Here is an 18,208-nt window from a genome sequence, read left to right as displayed (position 1 = left end):
ATTCAGTAAATGAGTCATTGTTTTTCAGTGAGAGAAAAAAAAAAGCAAAGCCATTTCCCCAGGCTCCACGCTCAGGAATGGCTCTGATCTCTGCACCATCCTCTGTGGCCACAGCAGCTGCCTGGTCCTGGCCTGATGCTGGGGCTGTCTGGGTGTAGGAGCACACGGATGTTATCTGGGTATGGTTTCCTCTTTCCTCTGAGGTTGGGATTCAGATCTGCAGCTTCTTGGCATCGCTGGCTTCATGTGTTTGGTTTATTCCAGCCATACCCACTGATTCTGGAGCCTGCGGAGGGCAAGGAGAACATGCAGATGAACTGACTGCCAGCCTTCAGGTCAGCTCTTGGTCACTTCCCCCTCCTCTGGAACTCAAGTGAGAGGTAGGTGTCCCAAAACCTCAGGGCTGATGGGGGACACCACCAGGCTTGGGATAAGGGCATGAGATGGAGCAGGATGGGGCCCACAGGGTGCTGAGTGCTGCCAATGGGATCGTCCCAGGTGGCTTCAGAAAAAAGAGAAAAGGGGGCAAAAAGAAGGGCAGGATCCGGCCCTGATCAATTCGCTGCAGAAGGCCGCGGGAAGGCTGGCAGGTTCTCTCTGTACTGAGTGGTTTATAGATTTTCTCTAAATAGGAATCTGCAGCTGCACGGCAGCAAGGAGGGTGCAAACGTGGCCTGGGGGGGATGGGGGCAGCGGTGGGGGCTGCAGGCTGGGAGCTCTCCCTGCTTGTGAGCAGGTAGGGATTGATGGGAGCACACCCCCAGCATCCCCCCTTACCACCTGCAATAGAATCCGATGGTGAATGGCCACAAAGCAGGGATCCACTGCAGGGTGATCCCCAGTGGGTCATCCGCCCCACCACTGCCTCCTCTTCATCCCTCCCCAGGGATCTGCGTACACCATAAGAGACCCCATGGGGAAGCGAGGAAACAAGATAAAACCCAGCCCTCTACCCAAGCTAGGAGGGGCAAAAGTTGAAGAGGAGGTTTTTCTGATGCTTAAACACTCGTCTTCATCCCATGGGGAGCTGCACGCTGGTCCTATCTTGAAGGCATGGGCAAGGATTCCATTTAAGCCAATAAATGGTTGAGGGTGAGAGGCCTGGAGTCGGAGGGAAGTGACTAATCAATCTGCTCATCATTTATTTATACACATGGCAGTTGCAAGCGTGAGCTGAAGCGCTGAAGGCAGCAGGCAGCTGCAGGCTTTGCAGGAAGGCTTTGGAGGAAAGATGGGCAACCGAGGCAACAGCTTTCAGAAGAAAGTCTTATTTGGAAGGTCTGATCAATAGGGAGAAGGACCGTGCGAGACTTCTTGTCTCTCCTGAGGCCACTGAAAATCTCCCCATCCTTCCCAATGCATTTATGAAATAAGCAGGAAGTCACTAAAAAGGAGTGGCTTTGCTCCAGGGTGGAAATATACCCAGGACATGCTGAGAAGAACATTTCTTGCTCTGAGATGCTTGGCTTCAGCCTGATCTCCCTGCAGATGCCTCATCAACACCTAGGCAGTCTCTTTTGATCCACTGTTGGGCAAGGAAATCCTCTTGCAGGCAGAAATGGTGGAGAGGACAAAGTATCTTGGCTTGGATGTGTGTAGCCACGAGGCCATGCCTATAGGAACAGCCTTCGTCCAAAATTAGGGGAACTTCTATGAGACTCGAGCACCTTCATCCACACCATCAGCAGCAAAACCTCACCTTCCACAAAGCCAGGAAAGCAGGACCAGGATGAGGGCCAGGATCTCCAGGCATTTTAAGGTCCATTAACTGGCAACGTAAGGTTTGAGCCTCATCAGGCATAAAATTGGAGTAAATCCAGGGACATGAGCTTGGTCAGGGCACTGGAACAGTGGCAGATGGGTGCCATGGGCTGCAGGTACAGCTGGAGCAGCTGAGCAGCACAGCTCTGTTGGCCCCTGCGTGGCCATGGGACCCTGGGGATCCTCTCACATTGCCAGAAACCAGTGCTGCGAGGGAGAGGATGGCTCCTATCTGGTGGGGAGAGGTGGCACCTATGGGATCCTGCACCCCACCACCTTGTCTCCCCAGGGGATTTATCTCATATGTACAGAGTCATGTCCAGGAGGATCTCATGGGGTCTGGTTTCCAAGGGCACCACCATGCTCAGCAGAGAGGGCCTCCTCTCCAGCATTCCTTCAGGCCAAAAGAGGCATGCCTTACCTGAGCACATTTCTCTACATAAGTTAAAGCCATTCCATCCCATGCAACTCCTCACAGGTTTTACTGAGGGGAATTCAGGCACCAGTGCCCTGTAAATCCAAGCCCCGTCCCTTATATCAACAGCAGCTATCTGCATCCACCTCAGCTTGTTTCCCTGGCTCCTTTCATCACCAATGCAGAAAAATGGCTTCTTCTAAGGCATGCCTTTTCTGGCCCCGAGGCACATGGCTAAATTAAGCCGAATGAATCACGAGGAGGAGTTTCTCTTTCTCTCTGATGACCGTAACAGGGCTCCTGACACTGAGAGCAAATGGAGATGCCCTCCTGGGGATGCCTGCATAGGATGAGGGCGCTGGCAGGGAGCAGCACAGAGGGGCAGGGGCCGATGCTGGGATTCGTGGCTCCTGAGCCTCAACACGGTGACAAATCCCAGCTCCTGGTCATAGGATCACAGCCTCTGGTTGTCACAGAGTGAGGGTCATCCAAGCTGGTGGGAGGGAGGGAGCAGGATGAGGACAGGGATCGATAGGGCGGTCAAGTTCCTGCGCATCAGCAGCCGCTCTCTATACATTTAATGCGCTAAAACACATTCCCCCAATTTTCTATTTATGGCAAATGAATGTCTAATCCTTGAGCTGCGATGCTGCAGCTTTGTGCTGAGCCGGCGGTTCTGCTGCTGCTGCTGCTGGGGAGGAGAGGACGGAGCAGTGGGAGCTGAGCCCACACAGCAGAGCCCCTCAGACCCACAGAAATCCAGGCAGGAGCCGGGCAGAAAACCCTCTTCCTCCAGCAGAGCATCCAGTGCCACCCTGTTCATCCCGCACAGCACCAAAGCAGTCAAAGATGCCTTTGCTTCTCTTCCTGGAGCTGCTGGGGGCCTCTTTTCTTCCAGGGACGGCTCCCATCATAGCCAGCATGGCAAAAATCCCACCTGGGAGCCACTGGAACCTTTGGGTTGTTTTCTGCTGCAGCATCATCACTGAGGCTGAACCAAGGCAAGGAGGATGGGATTTAATGGATGTGTTTGCACGTGGTTTTCCCATAGAGAGCATCCTTGTGTATGTCCAGTGATGGAGGAGCCCACAATAGAGGTCCACGCTTGCCAACAACCGTGGATGTTTCCCAGTGCTAAAGGAACCAAATGGCAAAAGGCAGCCTGCCATGGCCTGACCCCCCCAAGCTGCAGGAGGCAGAAGATTGAGCTCCAAGTGCAGACAGCAGCGCTGGCACTGAAGGAAATGCACAAATGGACAAAAAGCTTTGGGTTTCCCATCAGCCTGTTGCATTTATTGCAGGTGGAATGAGACTGCTGGGGGGTTCCCAGAGGAGTTATTTATGGAAAAGGATTCCAGCTCGGGGCTGTGCCGTGCAGGAAGGCTCCCAGAGGCTGAGCAATAAATAAATGCCATGAGGGTGGTTGGGAGCTGAGCAGAGATCCCTGCCCTGCAACCAGAACTGAGCTAAGAGCTTCTGCACGAGCCCAGGCTCCTCCACTGAAATCACTGCAGACAGTTTGAGACATCTGAATCTCTTCTTTCGCAAAGCACTTTAGAGCTACTAATGAAAAGCACTCTGTAAGAGCCACATAATGTCATCATCAGAATAAGAATAGTTGCTATCAATGCCTGCCTCTTGCCAGCCTTACTGGATGCCACGAAATGATGCTCTGCTGTACCAAACACCCGATGCTGCATTTCATCTCTGAGGTTGTCAGGGCATTTCAGTAACTGAAAACACACAAAAACATTTGTGAATAAAGTTCTTTGGGCTGCCTGGGGGTGAGCAGCCATTCCCTGCAGCATCCATGCGGGATAAGGAGACTTTGGGGACCTCAGCATCACCCCAAGGTCCTGCCCAGGGATGACTTAGGAATTAAGTCTGTCCATTTGGCTGATCCTTTTGTAAACTCAAGCCATATGGGGCTGGATCTGCTGTTGCCTCCTTCTAAACCTCAGAAGTTTATTATCCCCAGAGCCAAAGCTGTGAGATAAAAATGCTATTTCTGCCCAGGATTTCCGCAGCAGCCTCAGAGCATTCGCAGCCACTTTCTAGTTATTAATGCTCACATGTGAAGAAGTGTGTTCCTTCTGCAGAGATTCGCCTTTAATTAGCCAAGGATAAAAGGACAGTGGAAGATAACCCAGCGCCAGGTCGGGAAAGGCTACGCTTTCAAACAGTGCTCGGTTGGCAGTTTTTGCCAGGCAGGGAGCAGATGCCTGGCAGAAGATGTTTGTGCTGTTTCCTTTGCCTCTGTCTCTCACTGGATAAAACGTGACCTTGGGTCTGATCCTGCCCACAGAGGATCGTGGCATCACAGGGTGTGATGGCAGCAGACGTGGGGGCTGCAGGGCGCTGGCTGACCTTGGCTCTCCGGCTCCTCCAACCAGTTCTGCTCTGTCCAGGAGCTGTGTTAAAGCAGCAGCAAAGCAAACCCACCAAGCTGCTGCCGGCCCTGGGGTCTCACTGCAAACCATGCAGCTGTGCCTGGGGTCACAGAGCTCAGTAAGTCACAAACCAACAACTGCCCAAAGACTTACAGCACAGCACTGTGTGATTGGGGCCCATCTCTCATGCTCCTTGGGGCTGGGGAGAGCTCTCTTTCTGCTTTGCCCCAGTGGCAGCAATGCACAGACCTGCTGCTGAGCCTTTAGTCCATCTCCCAAGAACCGCAGACCCTCCCTTCTCCCACCCTTACACTTCAGGATTAAAAGCACAGCCACTTTCCCTACGGCTCTTTTTGCACCTCCCCAGCTCAGAGGGGTCCATGACCATGTGACATCCTCAGCACCTTGGGCTCAGAACTGCAGCTGGGTGCTGCCTTCCCTGTGAAACCAAGGCATCCTAGGAGCAAGGGGCAAATATTCAGGCAGCCCTGGTTTCAGGTCTGTTGTTCCTTGCATCACTCCTCATTATCTTGTCTGTCCTCACGCACTGTAGACCCAGGGCCCCACCAGTCTCAGCTGTGACTGTGCAGAAGGGGAGATTTGTGGTTCTTTAGCACACCCAGATATTGCTCTCATGGAGACAGCAGCCCTGCAGGCACCGCCTGCAGCTCCCCTTCTCCTGCCCTGTACCTCGTGCTGGGGTGTGGATGAGCAGTGCTCCCAGGAATAGGCTTTTCAACACCCAGCACAAATGCAAAGGAGGGAGACGAAGGAACAAGAAAAAGTGGGAAGGAGAAAGAGGGACCTGGCCTGATTTCCAGAGCTGCAGGATAAATGTGCATCTCAAGCTCCAAACCTTTGCCTGGAGGTTAACCAAAGATAGGCTGCGGGGGCTCCTCTTCGCACACCCACACTTGCAGATTTTGCACCCAGCAGCTCAGCAAAGGTCACCCAGAACCCGAGGCACTGCAGCAGTGATGGTGTCATCCTGCACCAACTCAATGCACACCCAGCAATTCCTGGTGGGCATTGCCAGGAGGGTGCCACAGTCCCGTGTTCCCTTCCCCTCTTTCCAACTTCTCCCCATCTGTCAGCGTTTTGATGATGGGTTTCTGCAGCCCCACTCCAGGAGCTGCTCTCAGGATCCCAGTGCCTGCTTGGCCAAATGGAAGTAGGTTTGGTAATAGGGCAGCTAAAAATCCCTGCTCGTCCCTGGGGTGCGTGCAATGGGCTTTAATGGGGTTTAGCAACCTGAGCTTCCCAGGGCAAGCAGCAGTGGAAGAGCTTCCTTGGCACCTGGGTCATTTCCTTCCTCGATGTCACCAAGCAGGATTTCAAGGGTTTGACACTCCAAAGGGGAGAAAGCAAACACTCACAGTGGGGTCCTCCCCAGGATGAAGAGCAACACCGTGCTGCTGCCTCAAAGACCTCTTTAATTCAGAGCAGGTCCATGAGGTGGAGAAGCAATGCTCAGCAAAAGGAGTGCAAGAATGTAGGTCGGGCAGCACCAGGGGGATCGGTGCCACCGTACGTGTGGGTCTTCCACGACACCCTTTGCTCTTTGGAAGGCTGTAAAAGCCCAAGCATGGCAATGCATGCCCTGACATCATCAGCATCCTCCGTGCATGGGCACGGTGCTGCAGCATTGCTGGCAGAGCAGCAGTTTAAAATAATTGCTGCATCCGCCTCACCGCCTCCTCCTGCCATCCCTGCGGAGTGCTGCGCAGAGCAGACTCTGCTGCAACCCCCTCACACCAAAAAAGAGCCGTTTGGATATTTATGAGCCCAGAATCAGCTGGACTGAGATAGGAGTGGAGGGCTGGGGTTTGTTTGTTGGGCTCGGAAATGGGGTTGAGGAGAGTGGAGTGGCCCAAAAGGGGCAGCCACCAACACGACAGTGAGCACTGCAACGAGGATGCTGCCAATTTCGCTTATAAATTGTTGTCTCAACTTTTCGCATTCCATTTTTTTTCCTTTTGAATGCCCTCCTTTACTGCTTCAATGATCCAACCACGGATTCCTCCATCCACTGATGCATTCGCTCTGCCCCAGCACTGAGTTGAGCTTTGCAATTTGCAGGTCCTGAGCTGTGTTATAGGTGGGGAAACTGAGGCACAGAGCAGGACAGGATGTCCCCTGTGTGGCAGAAAGGATTGCAGCTGTGAGCCCAGCTCTGTACCATCAGAATGTGTACCTGAGGGTCTTGGAGCCTGCAGGGAGCTGCCTCAGGAAGGCTGCAAGGGTTAAAAACAGCTCCAGTGCCACTGGTACGTGCGTCTGGCCAGCGTGGATAAATGTAAGCACTGCACCTGAGGTTGCCCTTGGGTTATTGCTCCTCTCTGGGTACATCCAAGACCACAGAAGCTGCTTGAGGTGGGAAGCAGCATGGGAAAGCCAAAGTCCTGAGCTCCAACTTGTTGCTGGCTCTGCTGGGTTTGCTGCCAAATCCTTCTCAGCTCTCTGGTGAGCGATGCCATGAGCAGTGCTGATCCATGGCAGGGGCTCCAGCCGTGTCACTGACCTGAGTCACATCTCTGTGGAGAAGAAATTGGATTTTCTAGCTAAAAAAACAAGTCATGCCGTGGGTAGGATGCATTTTAGAGACTGGGTTGTCACCATGGCAAGAAAAAAATATGTTTCCCCAATACATAGAAGTATTGGGGAAGCAAATCTCTGCTTGCAGATCCCACAGTGTCAGCAGTGGAGCTCAGAGAGTCCCAGGAGATGTGAGAGGAGGGAGAGCACAGACCTGGAAGCAGGCTGGTTTGGGGCTGCATAGGAATGTCTGAGCCCAGCCTGGTGACCTGCCTACGAGAACTGATCCCAAACCCTTCAGGGAGAGAACCTGCAGGTTTGGGATGAAATATTTGCATTTCAGTCCCCACCGCGGTCTCCCTTTGCTGGAGGTTTGCTAAAAGCCCAAAGCACAGCACCAACCCACAGCTCAGCCCCTTCCATGGGTCTTTACCCCATAGTGATTTTTCCATCACAGAATATCCCGAGTTGGAAGGGACCCATAAGGACCATCCTGTCCAACTCCTGGCTCCACACTGAAGGGAATTCCCTTCATTTCTCAAGGTTTAGATCCACACAATAACCCAGCCTACCAGAAATACATTTGCTTGTCTTTCCCCCCCACCACCCTCCACAGAACGGATACCAAAATAGCTCCTCAATAATATACATATTTATTTCCTCTTAATTAGTGTCGATATTTACAAAATCTGTGATGCTCTGTGAAGAATAAATTATATACACTCATGATAAACCAGACAGCAAATGCTCATTTGGGATATGTATGTACACAGATCTGTATACCTATATACAATGGTCGGCCCTATTGACGTGGGTGTCCCACCCCATGGATGTGCCCGACCCCAGGGACACCCCTGTGCCGTCAATGAGAGCAGGGACGTCTATACACACTGTGCAATTCAGATACAGCTGGTGTCTACGTTTTTGTCTAGCAAACGCATGGTTAAATGACTTGAAATTCCCACGAGTCCTCCTCTACCAGTTTATAGGCTTCTCTCCATTCCTGGTCCCGTTCCTCCCGTAACCACGGCAACACAAGGTTCAGCTCCAGCATCGGTAGGATGAGTCCTTCTTGGATTTCCTCTTCCTATCGATTCACTCGAGTGAGGCACCACGCACAGCTTTGATCCAATGCCTGTTTTTCCCTTGTGCTTCCAGCAACCATTAGTGGGTGACATTGGAGGACAAGAGTGCAGTCTCAAGCAACGAGGGAGCAAGTGCAAACGGATAATTACAGTCTTATACACGACAGAAGGATGATCAAATAAAACCAAAAACCAACCGACCCATGCCCAGAGCAACCAGGCAGGGTGTCTGACACACACGCGGCCCCTGGGACAGGGCTGTGGTCAACTGATGTCCAGCAGCTCCTCCAAGCCAACCATCCCACCAACAAGGAATGAAGGTGAGGGGTTTTCCTCTCTCTGTGCACGGTGCGGACTAAGGGCAGCCAGATCCATCATTTCATGGAGAGACCAAGACCAAGGGGGTAGGGATGGCTACAAGGACCCTCATTGCCAGACCCTGATGGCAGGGACAAGGCGATGTGCTGGGCGCTGCCATGGGCATGAAGAGGGAGCTGTGGACTTTTTTTGGTTGCAAACCCAAGTGATTTGGAGCTGGATCCTCCTCTCTTCACCCCCAGCCCTGCAGCGTGCTGGCCAAAGAAAACGCTGATTGCTGATCCACACAAACCACTGAGATCCCCCATGAACACAAAACCCAAGAGAAGCACACCTCAGCCCTGGGACGAAAATCCCAGCGTGGTTCAAAGGAACCAAAACCCAACCATTACTGACAAACCCAGCAAAGCCACCCAGCACAGCCCAGCAAACCCCTTCGACTTCTGGTTGGCTTTGCCTGCACCACTACAAACATGCCAGCAATGGGACCAAGGTGAGAATTTGGGTTCCAGAGAAGAGATACTGAAAAGCTGCCGGAATGCATGCAGGGATGCTCAGAGCTGATGCCACCTCTGAGGCTGAGTCCAGATCTCCTTCCCTTGGGCCCCTCCTTAGGGATGCTGTGAACCCAGAGAGTTCACAAGCTTTTGGCAGCAATTTCAACACTGACCCGGGAGTTATGTGATAACAAAGCAAGGCCATTCCTGAAATACCTCCTCCTCCTCTGTCTTTTTCTCTCCTTCTGTGTATTTATGCACAAATATGCCCGTATTTATACACCCACATGCTACAGTCACATAACACCAATCTAGAGATCCTTTTCTTGGTATAGCTCAGTATCCAGATTTATAGGACTTCGACACAACACGAAGATGCAGAGATTGGTTTTTCCTGACAAAAACTCATCAGCCCATACTGCTGATTTTCTCCCATCATTCCTAAAGCACTCAGCTAAGATAAGAGCCTCCCCTCACTGCCCTAAGCAGATATTGCAGAGGATGCTGAAGGGTTGATTGGTTGCTCACAGAGTTAGACGTGCACCGGTTAGAAATCACCACTTCCCATCTCCAAAACCATGGCACAAAGGGCAAAACTTAGAATACAGGTCCTACCTCCTCTGGGTACAACCATAGGACCAGACACAGAGTGGAGAGCCTTGGTTCTCCATCCCACCCATGGCCAATGGCTCCATGAGAGGAGGGAAGGGAGACCCAACCACTGTGTTATGGCATCCTCCATCTGAGCCACTTCACATCCCAATTTTGTACCCACTGAAGCTGAGCTTGGGATGCTCAGCATCTCCGTGGGGGCTGGAGGCTCTCAAACCAAATTCCTCAAGGAAAAAAGAAAGAAAGAAAAAAAATCACAGTCTCCTCCTGAAAACTGGTTCAAGATCACATCAGTGAGTCAGAAGCAAAGCTCAAAATAGCACTAGAGCTCCGACCTGCAGGCACAAATCCCATTAAAAGCTATAGGGAAACCATTTCTGTGTATGCGGGAGAAAGCCAGATTTCTGCTTCATGCAGCCTGATGGGTGGCTTCTGACCCCCACAGACCTTTCCTGCCCTGAGAAACCTATCTGAGCACACATCTGGGTCCTTTCTGCTCTGCAAACAAGCTGCAAGGGCCACCATAGAGATGCCCTCCTTCCAGGGCTGGTTTTCCCCATTAGAATCTGCCTGAGTGAGCGCACAAGGTGTAGGATCCATCTATGGCCAGAGATGCCAGGAGGTGAATGGCCTGAAGCTCGCAGGATATGAGCAACCAGGCACTTTGCAAAGTCAGCATCTTCCCAAATCGCCCATAGCAGCCCACCCTGAGCGCTGGTGCTTTCCTGCACAGCAAATTTGGGATCATCCCAGTGCTCAGGCACCTGTGGCAGGGCAGTCACATCCCCATAGACATGCAGCAAGCTGGATCAATGGAGGCTGAGCAGCTGCCACCTGGGAATCACACCTCTGCCATCCCATTCAAGCTTCAGAAAGAGATTTATTGCTTTCAGTTGCGTTGATTCTCGTTGTGTGTGTTGCAGGTGTTGGTGAGCTTCGGAGATGCCCATTCCAGAGCTGTAGCAGCAAAGAGGAGGAGAGGGTTCCCAATGCAACAAGATGCGATTTCGGGCAGGCACCCAACCCTGCGTGGTGCTCAGCACCCTGGGTGATTAGAGCCTGAATCAATCACTTATTAACGACGAGAGATCCCACCTGGCTGAGCGGGGTCAACACGAGGGACGGATCCAGCCCCGAGCAGCATTTTGAACCATTGCTGTAGAATACGCTAGCACCGTTTGTTGTATTGTTGTGAATATTGTTTTCCCATGGGAGGCCAGGAAGGTCCGGCTGACCTCACTCCCACGATCTGCCACGGGTTTCCCTCCTGCACCTGCACTCAGCGGCAGCAAAGCGCTGATCGAGCCCAAATTCAGTCCCAATTCACCCCAACTGGAGGAGCTGCTAAATGCCTTCAGCTGGGGGCTTTGCTCGAGCGTTGACCTCACAGGGGTCCTCTGGCCCGGCCCATTGCAGGCTTGGATAGCAATTTGGGAAAGAAGGAAATCCAAGTGGGATGGGCAAAGCAGATGAAACCCCAGAACAGACAGCTCCAACTCTCCCCAGATTACACCAGAAATGGAGAAGAAATGGGGATGATCCTGAGGTGTCTGCATCCCAACACTCAAATAGACCCTGGGAGAAGGCAAAGCAAAAGCAACGGCTTGGAAGCACGAGCTTGGATCCAGTCCACCATACAGGAAAAACCAACGGCCCTAGGGCTCAACATGACTGAAATCAGGATTTTCCAGCCCAAAACACACCCCAGGACAGCTCATGTCTGTGGCCCCTGAGCCAGGAGGCTCCAAGAGCTCACATTAGCTGCGAATTCGGCCCTATAGTCGTTCTCTAAATATCTATACACACACATAATAATCGTATGGGAAATGGCTGAAAACTGCTGACCAAACAAGTCCAGAGAGCCCATACCTGCCATTCCACCTGCTCCTCCAGCCCTGCCTGATCAGCTGTGCTTTCTGCTCCTGACACCGAGATTAATGACTAATTACTCGCCCCATAATGAGCGCAGGTGTTTAACTTTCAGCTCACCTTCCTTGGAGCCAGCTCCTGGGGCCGGGTGCTGGGGCACTCAGGCTTTGCCTTGTTATCTATCAGGTTGTTGTCAGCACATGCCATCCCCATCCCATTTCTAAGCACATTAGAGATATTTTAGCTCCCACAAATCTCCTCCGAGCCACTGGAGAATCTATAAACACTATAAACATAAATACTGTATAGTCTACTAAGAAAATATATATTTGTGTGTGTATTAAATATTCAGATTCATGCAACAGATACCCATGCAGCTGTACTGTATTACTGGTTAAATTTCACTGCAGTATAAATATATTGTAGGCCACAGCATAGTTGCTCCAGTTTTATATATAGATATATATATAAAAAAAAGATGGTTTTTTCCCAACTCGTTTTCAATGTGTCAGTGGAGGTGTCTTTGGTGATCCTGGAAATAGTGGTGGATGGAAGTATCATCTGAATAAATCAATAAAATCCAAGCGTTTGATTTGTTGACTCGTCCCTCCCGGTGCCTAGCATAGAAAACTTAAGACTTAATAAATAATGTGCCGCCAGACTAATTATCCCTCCCCTGGGCCTCTCACTGGCATACTGCAGTGGCTCAAACTATTGCAGCATGCAGCATTTTCCGTTATGAAACGCGAGCCGGGGCGATGCGTTCAGCTCGGCACTGCCGAGGTGGAAACCTGAGCCCTCCAACAAGCCAACCAGCCCTGCCTGACCTTCCCCAGCCCCACGCTGGTGGCCTGGCTCTGGGGACGGGGCCGTGCCAGTGAGCATCCCTGCATCCCCGCTACGGCACGGTGCTCGGACCGCTCCGCACCTCTGGGAACCAGCGAGCCTGGGATGGCAGAAGGGAAACAAAATGGTTCGGTTTTGTTTGCTTGCACGTTATTCAGTGTGGAAATCAAAGGTTAAAAGTCACTTACACAGCTATTGCTTCCCATGCAGAACCAAATATACACCGTAGAAAATACTGTGTTAACTACAATGCAGAGCAGCACTCAATATCTGCGATTGTTCCACTTCAGCTTTAAATACGGTACTAGGTTTTAGCGACTAGACATCGGTTAGCATTTTGGTGATATTCACATAGTTTGTGTTAGCTAGGGTGCAATTGGCTGTCTTCAAGTTCTCCTCCCTAAAATCCTCATTGCTATTGTTTACACCTTCCTGAATCTCCATATAATCAGACTTACTAATGGTAGAGGCACTTCTGCTTTTCTTTAGGTCAGGGGAAGAGGGGATCTTTGGGCAGCTGGTTACTTGCAAATATTGAGCCTGCTCCTCTCCCTCCGTCTCCCGGTGGTAGAAGTAGTTGAAGTTAGACACTATGACGGGCACGGGTAAGGCAATGGTTAATACGCCGGCGATGGCACACAGAGACCCCACGATTTTCCCCCCGATGGTGGTGGGGACCATGTCTCCATAGCCAACAGTCGTCATGGAAACCACGGCCCACCAGAAGGCGTCGGGGATGCTCGGGAATTGGGACTCGCTCTCGTCGGCCTCGGCGAAGTAGACGGCGCTGGAGAAGAGGATGACGCCGATGAAGAGGAAGAAGATGAGCAAGCCCAGCTCCCGCATGCTGGCCTTGAGGGTCTGCCCCAGGATCTGCAGCCCCTTGGAGTGCCGGGACAGCTTGAAGATCCGGAAGACCCGCACCAAGCGGATGACTCGGAGGATGGCCAAGGACATGGCTTGCTGGCCTTGCTGGCCGTCCTCCGGCTTCTCGGCCAGCTCTGTCCCTAAGGTGATGAAGTAGGGGATGATGGCTACAATGTCTATAATGTTCATGATGTTGGTAAAAAATCCAGCCTTGCTGGGACAGGCGAAAAACCTCACCAAGAACTCGAAGGAGAACCAGATGATGCAAAGGGTCTCCACGATGAAGAAGGGATCTGTGAAAGAGGTGGACTGCTGGTACCCCATGCTGCTGTTGGAGTAGGGAGGGTGGCTCAGCCCGCTGCCGTGCATGTCTTCATTCTCATCCCGAAAAATGGGCAACGTTTCCAGGCAAAAGCTCACGATGGAGATCAAAATCACCATGACAGAGACAATAGCTATAATCCTGGCAGGGCCCGAGCTCTCGGGGTACTCAAAGAGCAACCAGACCTGTCTCTGAAACTCATTCTCCGGCAGCGGTCTCTCTTCTTCTTTGATGTAGCCTTCGTCCTCCCGAAACATCTCCATGGCTTCTTCCCCCAGTTCATAGAAACGGATCTCCTCTGAGAAGATGTCCAAGGGCACATTAACCGGCCTCCGCAACCTCCCTCCGGATTGGTAATAGTACAAAATCGCATCGAAGCTGGGTCTGTTCCGGTCAAAGAAATACTCGTTCCGGAGAGGGTCGAAATATCTCATTCTCTTTTTAGGATCTCCTAGCAAAGTCTCCGGAAACTGAGCTAACGTCTTGAGCTGAGTCTCAAAGCGCAGCCCCGAGATGTTGATGACCACCCTCTCGCAGCATTCATGGTCGGTCTCGGGGTTGTACGTGTCCTGTGGGTGACCTGGAAGAGCTGCAGCTTCGTCTGCAGGATCTCCGGTAGCAACTGTCATATTGGGGTTGAAAGGAAATCCTTATGCTAAACTCTTCCGAGTGCCCGGTGGTGGGATCAGACTCAGGGCAAGGCTACTATCCTGCAGAAGGACAGGTACGTAGGTGTGGAAGTGTCTCATGAAAAGGCGAAGGGATGATAAAATAGGAGAAAACAAAAAAGGAAAGAAAATTGCCCCTGCTGAGAAAGAGAGAGATGAAGTAAAGTTGGGGGGAGGAGAGCGGCTCCCTGCGCTACCATTGCCTACCGCCGTCCTCGGGGGGTTAATCAGAGTTCAAAACTCCCATCTAAACCCATTAGGCAGAAGGGAGAAAACACCTGAGGAACCCTCAGACCCTCATCTATTCACAACCTGCGTTGGCCAAACGGAACATTTTGGGTTTTACGGCTAAAAAGAAAAATTCCAAAGAGGGGGGAAAAAACCAGGAGGGGGAAGGGAAGAGAATGGAAGCAAAACCCGATCCAGCCCTACAGCGGGGAGGGGACCCGCGGGGCAGCGCGGGCTCGGCTCATTTCCAGGCATGCAGTTAAGGGTTAACATTCAACCGTGCATAGATTATTCTACGGTTCTGCGGCAGGCAATCCGGCACGACCCTCCAGGTAACCCTAACGGCTCCGCTTTAACTTCGGCACCGTCCCCATCCTCCTGCCCCGGCCACAGGGCTGCGGGTGCTGCTCTGCCCGCCCCGAGCTGGGCTCTGCTGCCTGAATTTGGGTGCAAGCTGCCCGCGGACCACTGCAGTCCCCCTCCTCGACCGCTGGTGTCCCGGCTGCTCTCATTCTCTGCAAAGCGCCATGGCACACAGAAAACAAATCACATTACCTGGAGAAGCCAAATCTTAGTGTCTCTTAGTAAGACCGATTATCTGACCCTGGGGAAATCCTAGAGAGGAATACAGGCTTCCAAGATCCCCATAATTTCCTCTCTCTTCAAAGTTAAAAATAATGGTGAGTCATCGTAGAAAAGGAGAAGGGACATAAAAGGGGTGAGATTTCCAGATGGTGGAAGTCGGGTCTTGGAATGGTTTGGACTGGAGAGAAAGAGAGAGAGAAAGAGACAGAGGGACAGAAGTCCTCCCGGAGCTGTTGCAGGTCCGCACTTCAGGGCAGAGCAGCGTCTGTCTGATGCCTCCGGTACGGCGGGGGGGAGATGCTAAGCTCAGCAAAACCCGATGTCCCCGGTGTCCTCGGGAGGTGTGGCATCGCCTGGAAAAAACAGCGAGAAGGTAAAAAGCCGCCGAGGGGTTTGGAGGCAGCGTCCGCAAAGCCCCGCTTCCTCCGGGCAGCTCCGCTTCCTCCCCGCCGGCTGTTATCCCGACGCTTCGCTAACCTGCACCGCAACACAAGCCGAAGGGAGAGCGGAAAAAAACAGAACCGCGTCCCTCTCCGCTCCTCTCCGCTCCGGGCGGTGGGGCCGGGCAGCCCGATGGCAGCGAGGGGAGGAGGCGGCGGGCGGAGGGGGAGCGCCGCAACCCCCGGCACAGCGATGCTCTGCGGCGCCGCGCCGAACGCCCCGGGGACGGCGGTCCCTACGGCACCGCGCTGCCTCCGCGGATGGCACGGGGGGCTCCGTTTTCATCGGTGAGACGAAGCTCTGGTCGGCGTCCCCTCCTCCGTGCTCCCCCTTGAGCGTCCCCGGCCGTGAGACCCGCGCGACCCGCACCCACCCTCCCCATCCTCCCTAAAGCCAACCCCCAGCCGACCCACCCCCCCGTGGGAATTCCGCTCTGGTGGGGCTGCACTTCTCAGGGGGACGCTGGGGGGGCTCGGATCCCTTCAGCCTCTGCTCCTCCATCAGGTCGCCCCGCTCCGCCCCACGGATGCTCGAACCGGAGCGGTCCATCCAAACTCTCCTTTTCCCCCCCCTTTCTTTTTTGGTCTTTTTTTTTTTTTTTTTTCCCTCCCGAAGGAAAAAAATAATAATAATAATAATTCCTCTAACCTCCCTTCTTCGGCTGCAACTCGACTTGTCTACTTTGAGCCAGGATTACAGAACCGGGGAGGGGAGGCAGGTGGAAAATAACCCCGCAGTCTGAGCCTCCTCGGTAAACATTTCAGCCTCCTGCAGGCCATATATGCCCGTTGGTTTCTCTCTTCATCACCTCGGGTGCAGATATTGCTGCAGATCCCTCTTTTCTTGGAAATTTCCCCTTCCCGTGCAACCCTCCTCTCCCTTCTCCTTATGCACTAGAAAAAATAGTACAACCCTGACAAGGCTTGCAGCATCCAACGGCTTCGCTTAACCCTTTTCTACCAGGCCCAGAGGAGAGGAGGTCGCATTTGTCCCAGTTTTTCTCCTTTTCCTGCATTTTCTCCCTGCAGCCCGGCTCCAGAGCTCTGCTGGGTTTAACCTTCTTTGGCTCCTGTGAGCATCACAGCAGAACACCACGACGACCAGCTACCTGCTGCAGCCACAACGCGAGCCCCCATTTCCCCCTAAATCAACCAACCTTGATGATTTTTTCAAACATGCATTTCTTCTCCTGACCCTAAACTCCCTCCTCCCCTCCCTCCCTGCCCCAAACACTCCACGTTTGCTCAGCAGTGCGGACATTTGCTCATTATTTAACACGTTGATTATCATTCAGCATGAAGCCTTGGCTCTTCTCTTTGAGCCCAGACCGGAGTGGAGATGGCAGAGTGCTGGTGCTGATTTGAGACGGTTATGGCATCATCTGAGTTGACATCACAGATTCCAGCACTTGTTTGCTGCTACTTTCTCCCCACCGCACACTGTCCTGCTCAGATGACCCCCTCCCACCCCCTTCCCATCTTTGGGTTCCGTTCATGCAAATCTGGGGGCTGCAGGGGCAGGAAGGAGGCGGAGGAGATCAGCCACAAGAGCCCGGTTTGTCGCTGCATGCACAAGGCAGGCTCGCTGCAGGCACGAGCCATGGCCGTCTGTCAGAGCGCTGAGATTTCGGGCAGCAGAGAGCCTCGAGGACAAGGTCGAGGCGTTTGCTTTCCCTTTCGCAACCGAAAAAACAAAACACCAAAAAACAAAAACCAAAAAAAAACCCCACGCCAAGCCTCCATTTCACAGCTTGTGGCAAGCCGCGATTTCAGCAGAGACAGCGGGGAGGAAGCGGGGAGGGGGAAGGGGGGAGAAAAAGGCACCAACTTACAATTGGCTCTGCAGTCAGGCATGCAGCGAATGCACAAACAGCCGCGCTCCGCTCTGCTGGCAGCACCCTCACCTGCGCTGCCGGCCCCGAAACTCGCCCCGGGCTCCTGGGAGCAAAGCTCCGAAGGCAACAGAGCTTCTCAATGAATATTCATAAGATTAATATGAGCATCTCCCCCCCCCCTCCCCCCTTCCTCCTAAGCAAGAGACCTAGATTTCAACCACTGGGAAATAATCATATCCCTGGATGCGCGATGCTGCTGCTTTAGCGGGCGGCTCTGAGTGTAGCAGGTTTGTGTTGGAGCCTGGATCTGCATGGGGAGATGTGGGGTCGCAGCAGCTCTGCATGGCTTTGGGGGAGGCAGTGGGGCAGGACCAGGCTCCTGTGGGCCACCATGCCAGTGGTTGGGGTGAGGATGCTGTGCTGCCCCATAGGCTCCAGCCCAGCTGGACACAACATGGGGTGAGCAATGCATCCACACCAGGAAAACTCATCCCTCTTCTTTTCTCCATCACGCCCAGAGCAGTCATTTTATATCAGCTTGCATTTGCAGACCTCCTCCCTGCACGTGGAGGCATCTCCCCATCCCAAGGGGGGGGGCACATGACAAAGCTGGCACACAAGGCTTTGGCTCAGCCTTGGACTGCTCTGCTATGACCATCCAAGGAGTGCACGGGGGCAGCCATGAGGACTGCAGGGCACCCAGCATCCAACAAACACAAACACTGGAGGAGGTGATGGAAGCATTTCAGCTCCCATATGCAGCAGTCAGACTGTGAGGTGCTGCTGCTGCTGGAGGTGATTGCGTGGCTCACCCTGGAAGCCCAATAAAATCAGTGCTGAGGGTGATGCCCTGGGAGGTGTGGGGGCATGGAGGGGTTAACCCATATTTCCCTGAGCCTCAGCTGCATCCTAAAGCTGAACATGAATTTCCATGG

At 52.9% G+C, this 18,208-nt stretch overlaps 2 protein-coding genes across 5 annotated transcripts in view; one reads left to right on the top strand and one right to left on the bottom strand.

Moving 5' to 3' along the window:
* The window catches only part of KCTD20 (potassium channel tetramerization domain containing 20), a 130,722-nt gene that overhangs the window by 24,095 nt on the left and 88,419 nt on the right, over positions 1 to 18,208 (top strand). The gene's annotated exons all lie outside the window — the stretch shown is intronic.
* On the bottom strand, positions 7,736 to 17,393 carry KCNA2 (potassium voltage-gated channel subfamily A member 2). Of its 4 annotated transcripts, XM_052698457.1 has the most exons (3): positions 15,476 to 15,808; positions 14,969 to 15,351; positions 7,736 to 14,325 (listed from the first exon to the last, which is right to left on the bottom strand). In XM_052698457.1, the coding sequence occupies exon 3, from the start codon at positions 14,144 to 14,146 to the stop codon at positions 12,647 to 12,649; it is 1,500 nt and encodes a 499-aa protein (XP_052554417.1). In that variant the 5' UTR covers positions 14,147 to 14,325; positions 14,969 to 15,351; positions 15,476 to 15,808; the 3' UTR covers positions 7,736 to 12,646. The 4 variants fall into 4 exon arrangements, with proteins under 4 accessions (XP_052554417.1, XP_052554415.1, XP_052554414.1 ...); XM_052698455.1 differs by lacking the exon at positions 15,476 to 15,808 and adding an exon at positions 17,271 to 17,393 and having other exon boundaries at positions 7,736 to 15,351; XM_052698454.1 differs by lacking the exon at positions 15,476 to 15,808 and adding an exon at positions 16,088 to 16,306 and having other exon boundaries at positions 7,736 to 15,351.

The sequence above is a fragment of the Tympanuchus pallidicinctus genome, unplaced genomic scaffold (assembly GCF_026119805.1).
Source record: "Tympanuchus pallidicinctus isolate F22 unplaced genomic scaffold, pur_lepc_1.0 scaffold32, whole genome shotgun sequence".
Taxonomy (NCBI): Eukaryota; Metazoa; Chordata; class Aves; order Galliformes; family Phasianidae; genus Tympanuchus; species Tympanuchus pallidicinctus.
Note: the sequence above shows the minus strand (reverse complement) of the source record. Positions and strands in the feature narration are given on the sequence as shown.